General features: G+C 40.7%; 1 protein-coding gene across 2 annotated transcripts; it reads left to right on the top strand.

Moving 5' to 3' along the window:
- Positions 1–4,447: 4,447 nt before the first annotated feature.
- Positions 4,448–11,770, top strand: depdc1a (DEP domain containing 1a). Of its 2 annotated transcripts, XM_035412163.1 has the most exons (13): positions 4,448–4,652; positions 5,339–5,604; positions 6,077–6,209; positions 6,364–6,485; positions 6,576–6,706; positions 6,825–6,872; positions 7,095–7,232; positions 7,785–8,735; positions 9,248–9,420; positions 9,814–9,990; positions 10,227–10,412; positions 10,550–10,655; positions 10,761–11,770. In XM_035412163.1, exons 1-13 carry the CDS (start codon positions 4,596–4,598, stop codon positions 10,775–10,777), a joined length of 2,505 nt encoding a protein of 834 aa, XP_035268054.1. In that variant the 5' UTR covers positions 4,448–4,595; the 3' UTR covers positions 10,778–11,770. The 2 variants fall into 2 exon arrangements, with proteins under 2 accessions (XP_035268054.1, XP_035268052.1); XM_035412161.1 differs by having other exon boundaries at positions 10,550–11,770.
- Positions 11,771–13,338: the final 1,568 nt, after the last annotated feature.

Here is a 13,338-nt window from a genome sequence, read left to right as displayed (position 1 = left end):
GTTTTTCATATACTGAAGAGAAAACTTAAGGCAACTTGCCCTTGAAACAAGCAGGAGAATAAGATGACTGCAGTACAGTCCTGGCAGAGCACATGGTAATGTCTATGGGTCACAGACTTCATTGCATGCAAAGGATATGCGACAAAGAATTAAACATGATTAATTTAATTTACATGACAATATGTCCCAAACATTGTGGTGCCCTGATATGGAGGGCTAAGTATAAAAAGTGCTGTCATTTCTACATGCTGAAACCAAAGTGCATATACTCTTAAATAAAAGCTGAGAATGTGCACTTTAACCACATGCGGATTGTTTGGTCACAAATCTCAAACTGTGCAATAGACCCAAATCAAGAAAAAATATGTCTTTGTCCCAACCATTATGGAGCTCACTGTAATTGCTGGTTTTGCAAAACACAAAATTACAACACATAATGGCTGTCAATGACTCATGGCATTCAACATTTTATTGTTCGCTGAATTTCACCAGCTGGACACCACTAGTTTATATTGGTATGCCTGCCCCTGTGTTGTGTGACTATTTAAAAAAAATAATAAAAACAGAATAATTAAAATAATCTTAATTACACCCTTCCAAAGTTCATGCATCTCCTATCTAATGAAGGCCATTTCATATTTACATTGTGAATATGAAGTGGAGTGCAATTGATAGGTTATCTGACTTCAGAGATTTCTGCTTTATGTTACAGTTGCCTAGCAACAGACAAATCTGTGGAAAGCACAGCAGGAACGGGATGTAAAAAAAAATGTTACCAAGAGCCAGTGGTCTTCAGTTGTCAAGGCCTTCACTCTCACTCTGCTGTTTGGAACAGGTTAAAGGATTCAGGATTTTCATTATTTCAAGTTGTCTCCAATATAGGGCTGTTGCTTACATTTGGAAGATGCACGTCCTACTTTTCTTGAGTTTTAAACTCTAAGACTACAAGGATATGAGGGATTTAATGAGCAATCTGGGGATGCCTTGAGTTGCCAAAAGGCGCACAGTGTTGGTCTTCTAGGTGAATGTTTAGTTTATTGGGTGTGCGCAGTGGCAAAACCATGCTAGTACCAATTTGAGGCACCTATTTTGTTTTGTTTTTAACATTTAGAACACATACAGTGTGTGTGTGATTTATTCACACTGTCAAGCTGAAACAAAAGGCTTAAGATACAGATGGTGAGATTTACTGTGTGCCTCAGCAGTAATTCTGCCTGTGGCATGATGTCCCCCCCCCCCCCCCCCCCCCCCCCAACCAACCCTCACTCCCCTCCTTTCAGCTCCTTCATTCTTCCTTCTCATCACCAGGTGCTATACAGAGCAAACACAGAGAGGAAACAGAACACTGATCTGTACTGTACTTATTGCCATGGCAAACTCAGGGCCTGAATGATTTTCAATTCATTGCAGATGTTCTGTGGAATATTTTTTTTCAGAGACATATAATTAAAATAACACCTTTGCTATTACCTGCATTCACATTTTTAAAAAATTAGATATATACTGTATAATTTAAAGCAAATATCCTTGAAACAGGCATCTGGCATCCATGCCTTCTGTGTGAATGATGTACAATACAGGATATTAGAATGGAAGCTAATAGAGTAGCATAAGGAAATAGCACAAGATATTCAACATACTTTTCATTTTGGAACAATTCCGCAAGCTGCACATTTTGTTTCTTCCCACAATCCCTCTGAATTTATTACTTTTTTTGTTTGTTTCTTGCTTAAGCAAATGCAGGACACAACAGATCATCATCCAAGTCACAGAAGGCCTGGGCTGTTGTGAAAGGGGGGTGGTTACAGTCAGTTATAACTGCAAATATTTCAGCTGGAGAGCATGGCAGGAGTACAAAGAGACTGGTCACTTTTGTCCATCAGAACAATGAAAATGTAAGGCACCGTATCATCTCGTGAACATAATGAAAACATGGTTCAAACAAGACAAAAACAATCATATTCTTCAGGGAAGAGAACATAAGAATGATACGCAATGGTCATCATATGCTATAATTAAGATCTAAATATTGCAGCTCATCTCAAAATGCTGCATTTAAAACACATTGTAGCATATACTACTGTTTAACTGCTGTGACAAACAAAGGACATCTATGTACTAAGCAGACTTTGTACCCTTTCTTCATTGACTCATTATAATCCTTTAGGTGAGAACATGACTCTAACAGTGGAATAACACATATTCCCTTGGACAAAAACAAGAATATTAATAAGTATTAGCTAACCAGTGTTAAATAACAAGCTGTGTTTCACATTGATTTTGGATTTATGTTACATAAGAAAGCATTCACTCACATTTTATATTCACATTTTTCATACCTGGATCGGGCTCTACTTTAACTGCCTGTTCTTAAGATATTCTGTATTTGAATAACAGACCTCAAACCTTGCTAATGAAATACACAGAGTAATGCTAATGAATTATTGATAATAATATACTGTGGGGACCAGATGTCTGAGGACACGACCAGGTCCTAGTTGTTTTCATTACTCATCAAGGAATAAAGCAATTATGAAAGTCAAATTACACGTCTTACTCAAGAATACATTATTGAGAACAAGGGGAGCTTATTAGGATGGCATTCCCACCACAGTCACCGAACCAGAACCCAAACAAACATCTGTGGGAGTAGCTGAAGAGAGAAAAGGCCAAACATCAAGTAACATCAACAGATTATCTATGGAGAGTGTTGAGAAAGTGCTGGGATGAAATAGAAGATGAGTTTTTACAAAAGCTAGTGGAATCAATGCCAAGCAGAATGAAGGCAGTAATCCAAGTGAAAGGCAGACATATCAAGTGCTGACAATTTACAAACTTCAGTAAATACCCATACACTTTTGTGAGTATATTACTAAATAATGTATTCTTGAATATGAAGTGTAAATGGACTATCATAATTGTATTATCCATCTATCCATCCATTATGTAACCTGTTTATTCCTGGTCAGGGTTACAGGGTCCTGGAGCCTATCCCAGCATGCATTGGGCAAGAGGCAGGAATACACCCTGGACATATCTCCAGTCCATCGCAAGAAACATACACCATCCACTCACACACTCACACCCAGGGGCAATTTAGAGTCTCAAGTCAGCCTAACCGGGGTGTTTTTCGGACTGTGGAAGGAAATCAGAATACCCAAAGGAAACCCACACAAGACATGGGGAGAACATGCAAACTCCACACAGAAAGGCCCCGGCAGGGATTTGAACCCTGAATAAATGTATTAGCCCATGATACATATGAAAACAATCAGTTCTTGATAGTGTCCCCAGACATTTGTTCCCCACTGTAGTTTATGGTGTAATAGCATTTGTGTTTAACTACATGCCAGCATGTATTGCTCTCAAGTAAATAGCTTTTTTATTTTTTAAAGTACTAAAAGTTTAACACTTTTAAAAATAAAAACTGAAATTAGATTGGCAAATTAACTGGGAACGTATTTCAGTAACTGGATGAAAGCAGTGTGAACGCTACATAAAATAAGGAAAACTGGCAGCTTGAGCTGAAAGGCTCAAAAGATTTTTCCGCTCTCCCTCTCTGCAGTGAGCTGGTGGAGCAGCAGGGAGAGCTGCTGGAGGTGTCGGTGTGGAGAGAGCGGTGCGTGAGCTGCCTGGACTCAGCAGGGAGGCCCTGTGTGCTCAAAGGCCTCATCAGAGAGACATGCATACAGCAGGGAGCATTCGGCTTCCAGCTTATAACAGCTCTCCTCCCCGGGGGCTTCATGAACCGGTTCTTCTCCCACTTCATTCTCAGACCTTTAGACTTTGCACTGCAAAAACCACGAGACCATCTGCTGCATGCATAGTCTATCATTCAATGAAGAACTTTATGGAACTTTGTTACAAATGTGCCAGACACTTGCAGCTGGTCATATAGCTTTCAAGTGACGTCAAGTCAGCAAGCCAACTCGCGTCTTACTGCAGAGGATACGAACATGAATTAAGAAGACAGGAAAACATTAAGTGTTTGCTAGCAAACCCTCTGCATTACATCCTATAGCTTCTACAAATGAGGCTCATGGTCATACGTGCCCCTGTTATGCACAATTCAACTCCTTGTTAAACTGAAAAAAACATAAGTTGCAACAAAGTTCCTATATTGTTCTTGTACAAACGCAATAATCAAATAATTATCGCTCCCCATGTTAATCCATTCACATGGTATATGCATCAGCACAACAAACCAGCTCTGAACGGATGGTCATGAGCAAGCAGAGGAAATGCAAAACACACAACAACAAAAAAGTTGTTAACAGCTTTAATGTGACGCACTGTTTGCGCACGATAACATTCACGAGAAGCTGCAGGCTAATGCTGCATTCTCTCACTCACTGCGCTGCGACTACGTAGCAAGTACAGTTTTGTACATGGTCACGTGGCACAGTTGCTCCAATCGTCTGCGTCCAATGAACGCTCGGAATTTTAAACAGTGCAAAAGACGAAAAGGGTTAGTTGATTGGTGTGTAATGTCACGGTTTAAAGTGGAGAACATGAGTTTGTTCTGAGTTTAGTTAGCTGGTCTATGTATTATATATCGTTACTTATTTATTTCCTTAGCTCAGCTTTTTCTTAGAATGAACTATCAAGAATCCCATATCGTCACTCCAGGACCATACAGGGCTACGAAACTGGTAAGAAATATCGAGCTGACTACCGTTGGCCAACTAGTCTGATTTGAATTCAAGCCATGTTAACTTTCTGCCAACGCACCGATTGCTTCTGTACTAACGTTACTTGCCAGCAACTGGCTAGCTGCATTACGCCAGTTATAATAATTGACTATCTTGATAATCACAATCGTTGCATTGTATCGAATGTTGTTTACAGTCTTGCCCTTACTTGCTAGCTAGATGGCTAGCTAAATGAACTCAGTACATGCAGCCAATGTAGTGTTGTCAGTGATTAACGTTATAGCCGGTAACTAGCTTTGCAAACGCTGGAATTTAGCTAGTTAACCAAACAGCGATCGATATCAGTATGCATGCAACGCGTAGCTTGCTAGCAGCTGTTTAATTACATTAATGACTAGCTAGCTAACTTAACTATCTAGGGCGCACGTTTGTTAGTCAGGCAAGTAGCTATGTGTGCTGATTGTTTACTTAAGCAAACTTTCCTGTTCGTTTACTTGTCATTAGATGAAATCCATTAACAGATGAATGAGCGATTGCCACGTAATTGCACAATTACCTAGATAGAACGTAAAATGCCCATCATGGACATCTTGTTTCTAACTAGCTCGTTAACGATATTGTGTTTATTCGATTTCCAACCATTTTAATGAATTGTTGATCGACTTATTTCTTTCCTTTTTATATAGTGGAATGAAGTTACCAAACTTTTTCGAGCGGGAATGCCCCTGAAAAAGCATCGGCAGCACTTCAGGTTGTATGGCAACTGTTTTACCGCAGCAGCGGCTGTGGACTGGTTACGTGACCTCCTCAGAAACAATAGCAATTTCGGCTCTGAGGTCACCAGGCAGCAGACTGTCCAGCTGCTGAAAAAGTTCCTAAAGAATCACGTGATTGAAGACGTGAAGGGCAGATGGGGTTCGGAAGACCTGGAGGATAACGGTCAACTTTACAGGCATGTCATTACAAATTCTTTGGGGGGTTCGAACGTTATATCCTCAAGCAGGAAATAAAATGCATCTTCCTGAGCAGACGGGGAGTTCAAATTTCTTAAGCACGCGAGTTCTGTGTCAGGTCTACAGCTCAGGAGACACACCTATTTTATCATTACAATTTCATTCATTGCAAATAAATTCAGTCAGCTTTTGATAGTGTCAAGTATACACCAGGGAGGTCGGAGGTATTTTGACCGTTTTCCTTTCTGTGACAGGATATCATGTAAAGCTGGTGTACCAGTTACCCTTGTAAAAAAAAAAAAAAAAGTATCTTGTAAAACTTAACCTAATAAACCGTATAATGTATACATATAAAAGTGATTTCCTGCCAGCCCTTTGGTAATTAATTGATCAAGTGGTCATTTGAACAAAATTTTATGACCAAGATATTATGCACATAACTTTCTTTTATTTTTTTACACATTTTCATAGATTTCCATCCACATCACCATTGAAGCCAATTCCCAGCTGCCCATCACACGCAAGAAAGAAGAGTTTCCTCCTGAAAGAAAAAGAGGGTCTTTTCAAAATCAGGACATCCAAGAAATTTGACAAAGAAACACAAGTTAGAACTTCTTTTTTTGCTTCTTAATCAATCTTACATTGCTCATTTTCATCCTGAAGTATTTTTCAGGGATTCAGAATTATGTAACTCGCTGTTGTTTACAGATGTGTTATTTCAATTTAATTCTAAATTTAAGCACTTGTGTGACTTGCAGGAAAACGTGGATCCTTTGAACCAAGAAAAGCCTGCCGATTCTGCTCCAAATGATGTGGTCCATCGTCGAGACTTGACTGAGGAAGACATCCTTGATGTCTGGAGAAATATAACACTGACACAGTATGAATGCCCAGTTTAGGTTTTTTTTCCCCCTTGTTGTCTCATGACCTAGTGATTGCATTTGTTTAAAAATCGGTGCTTATTTTACAGTTTGCAGAAGACTTTGGGTTTGGTTTCACTTGAAGACGTGTTGGATCCGGCTCAAGTTGACTCCCGGTACATTGTGTATAATATGACTAATGTCAACAAACACGGCGTGGTGACTCTGGAAGATAAAACAGGTATAATTTCATGGATTGCTTATGTCTTCCAGTGATATTCTTTATTTGACGATGTTACATGGTTGCACAGGCTAAATAATGGGTTTAATATTTATTTATTTATTTAATTTTTCTACAGGAGACCTACCACACTGGGTTTTGTCGGCTATGAAATGTTTGGCAAACTGTAAGTACAAGTGCATTTCATTTGAATTGGACGTAAAGGAAGATGTTATTTGTAAAATGTAAGATTTGGGGCCATATTTGTACAGGCTTAACAATGGAGACTGTTGGATTTAAAAGAATGAAAACTATGAGCAGTGAACTGGACTATTATTAATGTGAGCAGCCTGATCAATCAACAGTTCATCCCGTCATTAATTCTGCTTTTTTTTTCTTCATATTAAAGGGCCGAAGTATGACTCGAATCAGCCTTCATACCCTGGATTTGAGAGGGATGTGTTTAAAACCGTTTCAGATTACTTTCTTAGCCTTCCCCAGCCTCTGCTCACATTTCAGTACTACGAGTTGTTTGTGAACATTTTGGGTACGTATGAGCTCTACCTTTATTTGTGTGTGCGTGTGCGTTTAAAAAAATAAATAAATAAAAAAAAAATATATACACATTATATGTATATATTTTGAATGACCATGTTCTTTGCTTCCCCCAAACAATTTGTCTCAAAGTGGTGTACAAGGGCTAACATTGGTTTATGTGGCTTTGTTTTCTTTCTACATGAAATAGGTTTCCATACAGGCATAAACATCTCAGAAAGATTGTGTTTTTTACTGAACTTTAAAGTTAATTCCATTCAAAAGCATGGAATTGCACAAGTTTTTTGTTTTGTATCACTTACAACCTCATGGTCATTTTAAAAGGATTGGCTTGTAATGGTGTAAGTGTGTCAATTCTGGCTGACATGCACTGCTTTGTTGCGGCTTTGTTTTCAGTTAAGACGCAACTTCTATTTATTGTTTTTCTTTACTAACACTTCTGTGTTTGCGCGGTTGTTCCTTCCTTTCCCCCAATGTATCCACTTGCGTGTTTGTTTTCTACTCACTTCAGATTTATTTCATTTTTTGTCTGGTCCTTTGCTAGTTTTGTGCGGCTACATCGTGGTTCCTAAAACACAACGAGGAAAGCGTAAAAGTCAGGAGGTGCCCAACTGTCCTCAACCGCCAAAAACCCCTCACCTGAACAATGCTAACGCTTTCAAATCTACGGAGTGCCTTTTGCTGAGCTTAATACGGAAAGAGTCTTTTGAGGAAAGCGAGTCTCCGATGAGGGAGGTGTTCAGTTCCAGGGCTCAGTCAGACCTTCTGGGGGCTGCTTGTGCCGAAACAATCCAGCAGCCTGACCTGGTCCGCACCAGGGCCAGTGGCAGTAAGTTCATGACCGGCAGCTGCCAGAACCTCTCCCAAACCACGGGTACTGGAGCCGGATCAGTGAGGCTGAGGCCCAGGAGCTGTTCCCTGGAAGGCGTTATCAATGGCTCGACTCGTGCGCACCTTCCGGGCCTGCTCTTCCAGTCCTCAGAACACGCGGTTCCAGGCAGGAGCGCTTCACTCCAGCACAAAGCCAGCTCTCTGCTCGATGTCCACCCCAAAGCCGAGCAGCAGGTTTTTGCCTCCATGGCGAGCCTTTCCTGTAGCAGCAACACGAGCGGCGATGACCCCGAGGTGTTTAGCATCAACAGTGCTAGCAGCAGCAGTACACCGTCACCACAGCAAGTTCTGTTGGCCAAGAGACTTCAGGCGAGTCAGTCCAACGGCTTCGGGAACTGTGCCGGGGTTGGTGACCGGCGAGAGATCTCTGCTAGCTGCTTTAGCATTAATGCTCCCGTGGCTGAAATAACGGTGAAGCCAGAAGTGTCGTCCAGCGCTGGACTGAAAAGGCTCAGTGTGCTCAACCTGACTGGCAGCAGCGCAAAAGCCAGGGCCAGGCCAGGTGTGAGCAGGCGCTGCTATAGCTCTGTGGACCTGTCCGACAAGCCTTCTACCTCTCCGCCCTCTGTGTCCTCTTATGCACGCCATCCAAGTCCTGACCAAAGTAAGGCCCCGTTTGCATGCTTTTCTTATTGGCTTCTGGGGCCATGTGTGTCTCTGTCTGCTGATGCTTATGTGTATTGCTTGCTTAAAGGAACTCACCTGGGTCACGTGATATGGGAATGTTCTTCCAGTTTATTGCTGGAAAAATGAATGTGTCAGTGTGGTTAACTCTCTATGGAATGTTCAGTTTATGCACCTAATTCTTTCTCAGTGCTGTTTTTAAAGTTTTGTTCACATTGTTAACATGTCTTAATACTGTAATGGTCTATTTACTCACCTAATGAACGTTTGCTGTTAACTTCACAAAACAACTAAAACTGTGATTGGTTCTGTCTTTTGTGGGGAGCAAAGAATTCCAGTTGGAATGTTGTTATTCATGTTGCTCTGTTGGTCCAAATGTCTTATGGTGGCATTTTGTCAGTCCGGTGAGCGGAGTGGTATATTGCGGCGCGCGGGAACAGTTAGCGTGCTAACCGTTCACGCGCAGTGAGACTGTGCTGTTTTGGGCTGAAGGTCTGCTGCAGCCGCAGCTGGAGCGGGTTGCGATCGAGGCTCTCCAGCTGTGCACCCTGCTCCTGCCCCCCGCCAGTCGCCGCAAGCTGCAGCTGCTCATGCGCATGATCTCGCGCATGAGCCAGAACGTGGACATGCCCCGCCTCCACGACGCCATCGGAACGCGCACGCTGGTGAGGAGCTGACGGCACGCCGCGAGTCTCCTGTCATGTGACCGTTAGGTCATGGCCCGTATTACAGGCAGTTAACATAGAGGATATATTGATGAGTTGGAACTCGTTCAAGAATTTCAACTGCACATTCAAATGCACATTCAATTGTGTGAATTATTTCATATAATTTATTTATATTTATATATAAAATATTTTGGTCTAACAGTAATATGTGGACCGTAGTGCAAAAAAACATTCACCTTTTTGGACCCCCAGGCTTGCTTGTGATAACTTATTACTGTTACGTATTTAAAATAGTGTTTTTGTGCCGGTGGAGATCCGGTAATGGTACTGCATGCAATGCATGGCTTGTCTTCCCTGCTGTGAACACTAGGTGTCACTGTGTGGTTTCAGATGGTGCACACCTTCTCTCGCTGCGTGTTGTGCTGTGAGGAGGAGGTGGATCTGGATGAGCTCCTCGCCACGAGGCTGGTCTCTTTTTTAATGGATCACCACCAGGACATTCTGCAGGTCCCTGTCTATCTGCAGAATGCAGTCCAAGATCACATTGCCTACCTCAGGAAGGTACAGGTGAGTTCTGGGTAGTATATACTGTGCCGTAAAGTTAATATTTAATTTCCGTGCTTACTGAGAGCTTATTTACCTTTTCAGTTGCCTATTACATCTGACATGTCGGTTGTCTTTCTGTTTCTTTCAACTTGTTTTTTTTTTTAAAGCCTTTTTGTGTCATCTTTTATACGGTGTAAAGTAGGCTTATTGCGGTGTCATGTTTTGTGATTGTGGATATGTTCTCTATTTCTCCCCAGATAATGTACCCCGGTTCCGGTGTCGGTGTCAGTGTCCCGACATACTCATTCTGCAGCCAGATAAGCCCTCAGGAGTTTGAGGAGCAGAAGCTGTCCGTCTCGCAGGCTGCTATCGCCGACCTCCTGGAAAGCCTCATCAAGGACAAAAGCCTGTCTGTGAAGGACAAGAAGAAGAGGCTCAAGCAGGTAAAAAAAAAAACCGTCACTGTATCACTGGTCAGGGAATTTCAGAGCACTGTCTGAACTGTCACTCAATGTCAGAAACGCGTCACTCACTGCTTCTTTACAAAGACGGGCCGCTCAGACACACGCCTTCCTCTCAGTTTCAGAAGCAGTACCCTGACATCTACGTCCGGAGGTTCCCGACCACGGAAAGCGAGGCTCAGCTTTTTGTGGACAAGCCAAAGATAAAGCCGCCCATGCTGATAAGTATGAAGAAAGCCAAAGCCTTTAGCATTCGAAACTGAAGGTTCACATTTTTACTGTGTGTTGTGGGTGTTTTTTTTTTTTTCTTTTTCCTATGTTTCCATGAAGACTTGGCAGCTAAATGAAGACACTTTGTGAAGAAGCTGCCAGACTCTGATTTTAGATGTACAAAACCAGCCTAAAACTATTGTCTTATTAAATGGTGTAAGATTTCTACGGTATATTTTTATTCTCAGATTAAAATATTTTAAAGTAGTTTATTACATTTGTTTTTCTTTCTGAGTTTTTGTGTTTGCATGTGTTGATGGTTTTATTTCTTTTTTTCTGGGTGTATGGTCACATTTAAAAGGTCATTGCTCAGGATTTGTACAGAGGCATGAGTACTGAATCTTCTCAAGCCTGAAGCCTTCTCTGCAGGCTACTGCATAATAAGAACGTATGACCCCATCTCAGCTTGGTGCATTTTTGGAAATAATTCCGTCTTGAATATGTTTACACTTTGTCTTCAGCGCAGACCACATTATTTCTTAAAATGGTTTCATTTTTTGATTGGTTTGATTTCTTTGTTTAATGACACAAAATCATTGGCATGCGATTCCAGAACTTTTAGGATTAAATTGTTTTAAAGCTCCAGTTGACATCCCTGAATTTAATGCAATATAAACAAGTTCCTCCCAGATGTCTTTAATATTTGTGTCTTTGAGAATTTACTGGTTTCCTTTTCGATGTTTCACCAAAGCATGGGTTCTCTTGTGCTTGTATTTTGTTAGTTCCTGTCAGCTGTGGTGTAGGAATTGTATGTTATGTTTTTGTAGTTGATGTTTCTTTTATGTGAATTGCTATATATTGCACTTTCCTGTAATTATTAGAGCTATGATGCATGCAATGCAGTTTGTGAGCATGTGCAATTAAATGAATTGCGTACTGCCACAGCCACTGCTTTTGGTATTGCATTTCAAATAATGTCAAAGGAATACAGTGAGGGAAAATTGCACTATTTTAATAAAATAAATAATGACATTTTCCTCATTTAAATAAACATCTCCATTGTTTACATATGTTGTCATGACAAAACCGTACACATTGGGATTGCTGAAGTAAAGTTTTCTGCATTTAAACAATGTGTTGTCTTCATTTTTCTACACCTTTGTCGAATGTCTGTGCGTCTTTGTATGAAAACCTTCAAACGATGAGGGCAAGAATTGGTTTAAAATCCATTGAAGTATGTGCCTGTAAATTATACTTTCCAAGAGGATAAATATTTTTATACATTTATGTTTCCTCTCCTCCATTTTGAAATTTTGTATGATTTGTATGAATTTATTCATTTCAAAGGTAGGTGAAAAAAGGATTTCAGTTTAGTGGTTATGCCCCAAGTCTGCCATACCAAGATAGCTGCTACATATGGTGAATATTTTTGCTTTTATATCTTTTTATTCTTCACTGAGTCTTCAAATGTTGTGTTTACATTCATAATGATCATACCTGTTATTTCTGAATGAGAACTTTCAGCCAAGAACCACAGCTGTCAGATCAAATGATTAGTAAAGCCTGATGTCTTTGAAGTTCTCTAAAACTATAACCTTCAAATTCATCACCCGCATTACCTCCAAGCATTGCACAAAGGGTCTTGATGTGGCACATATTTATATTTGCTAAAACTCATGCTTTAATAGCTCTAAATAGAAAAACTACAGGACGTCTACAGTGAAAACAAAGTCTTGCAGATGTATGAAGGTTCTGGAAAATCAACTTTGTGTATGATGTATGTATCATTTTAATTTTTACACGCCCCTGAATTTTAGAGATGAGGGAGTGTCCTGTGGTTAATTGAGGAATTGATCTCTGCAGTTACCATCACGCATGGCCCATTTTATAGACCAGTAGGAGTGATCATGCCCTCACTACAGCAAACCATCAGCAACTGGGATGGTTGAGGCAGGGCTGTTAAAGCCCACAGGCATTTTCAGTTCAGTTGGAATGCAGTGTAGAGCTGGCGAATGACGTAGCTGCCATTTTCTTTTTTTCCTGTTGCTGTCCTAATCCTGGTGTTTAAGTCAAGTGGTCATTCTTTCACATGTTCCCCTGTAACGAAGTGTTGCTTTTTTAATTTTGATTTATTTTTTAAAGTCTGAACATTAGGCCTGAGCGTTACCTAGTGGGTGTCGCAATACCTTTTAGAACCCAAACAGTTTTTTTTCTCTTTTTGTTGTATGTTTGCTTCCTTTCACTTTGCTTTGACCAGCCGGAGTGGCCACAGCACAGGCTGTTACATGTATGATATTGTCCCTGTTGTGCTAAATGCCCCTCTCAAAAGTCTTGTCCTGCAGTGTAGTCTTTCCCTATATAATATGTTCATTGTTAATGCGGTAATCCAACAAAAAAGTACTGATGCATCTGATGGGATAAAATGGTTTAACTGCTTTGTTCTGTGATGGCAAAGTGTTATAGATAGTAGTGCTCGATAATTTCGAGTTTCTCAGTCCATCTGGGATCATTTAAAATGATTGGTATTAGTTTGCTGTCACAGTGATATTAACTTTTTCCCAATGATAAAACCGACATAACTCAGGCAAGCCAAACTCCTAAGCCTGTCCCAGTTCCACAAATCGTCAGACACAAATTGCAAGCCTGTGTCTGGACGTGTGCAGCACCTTTAAATTTCTTCAGCCACCATGAGCTGGAT

The sequence above is a fragment of the Anguilla anguilla genome, chromosome 4 (genome assembly GCF_013347855.1).
Source record: "Anguilla anguilla isolate fAngAng1 chromosome 4, fAngAng1.pri, whole genome shotgun sequence".
Classification (NCBI taxonomy): domain Eukaryota; kingdom Metazoa; phylum Chordata; class Actinopteri; order Anguilliformes; family Anguillidae; genus Anguilla; species Anguilla anguilla.
This window is presented reverse-complemented; position numbering and strand designations above follow the sequence as displayed.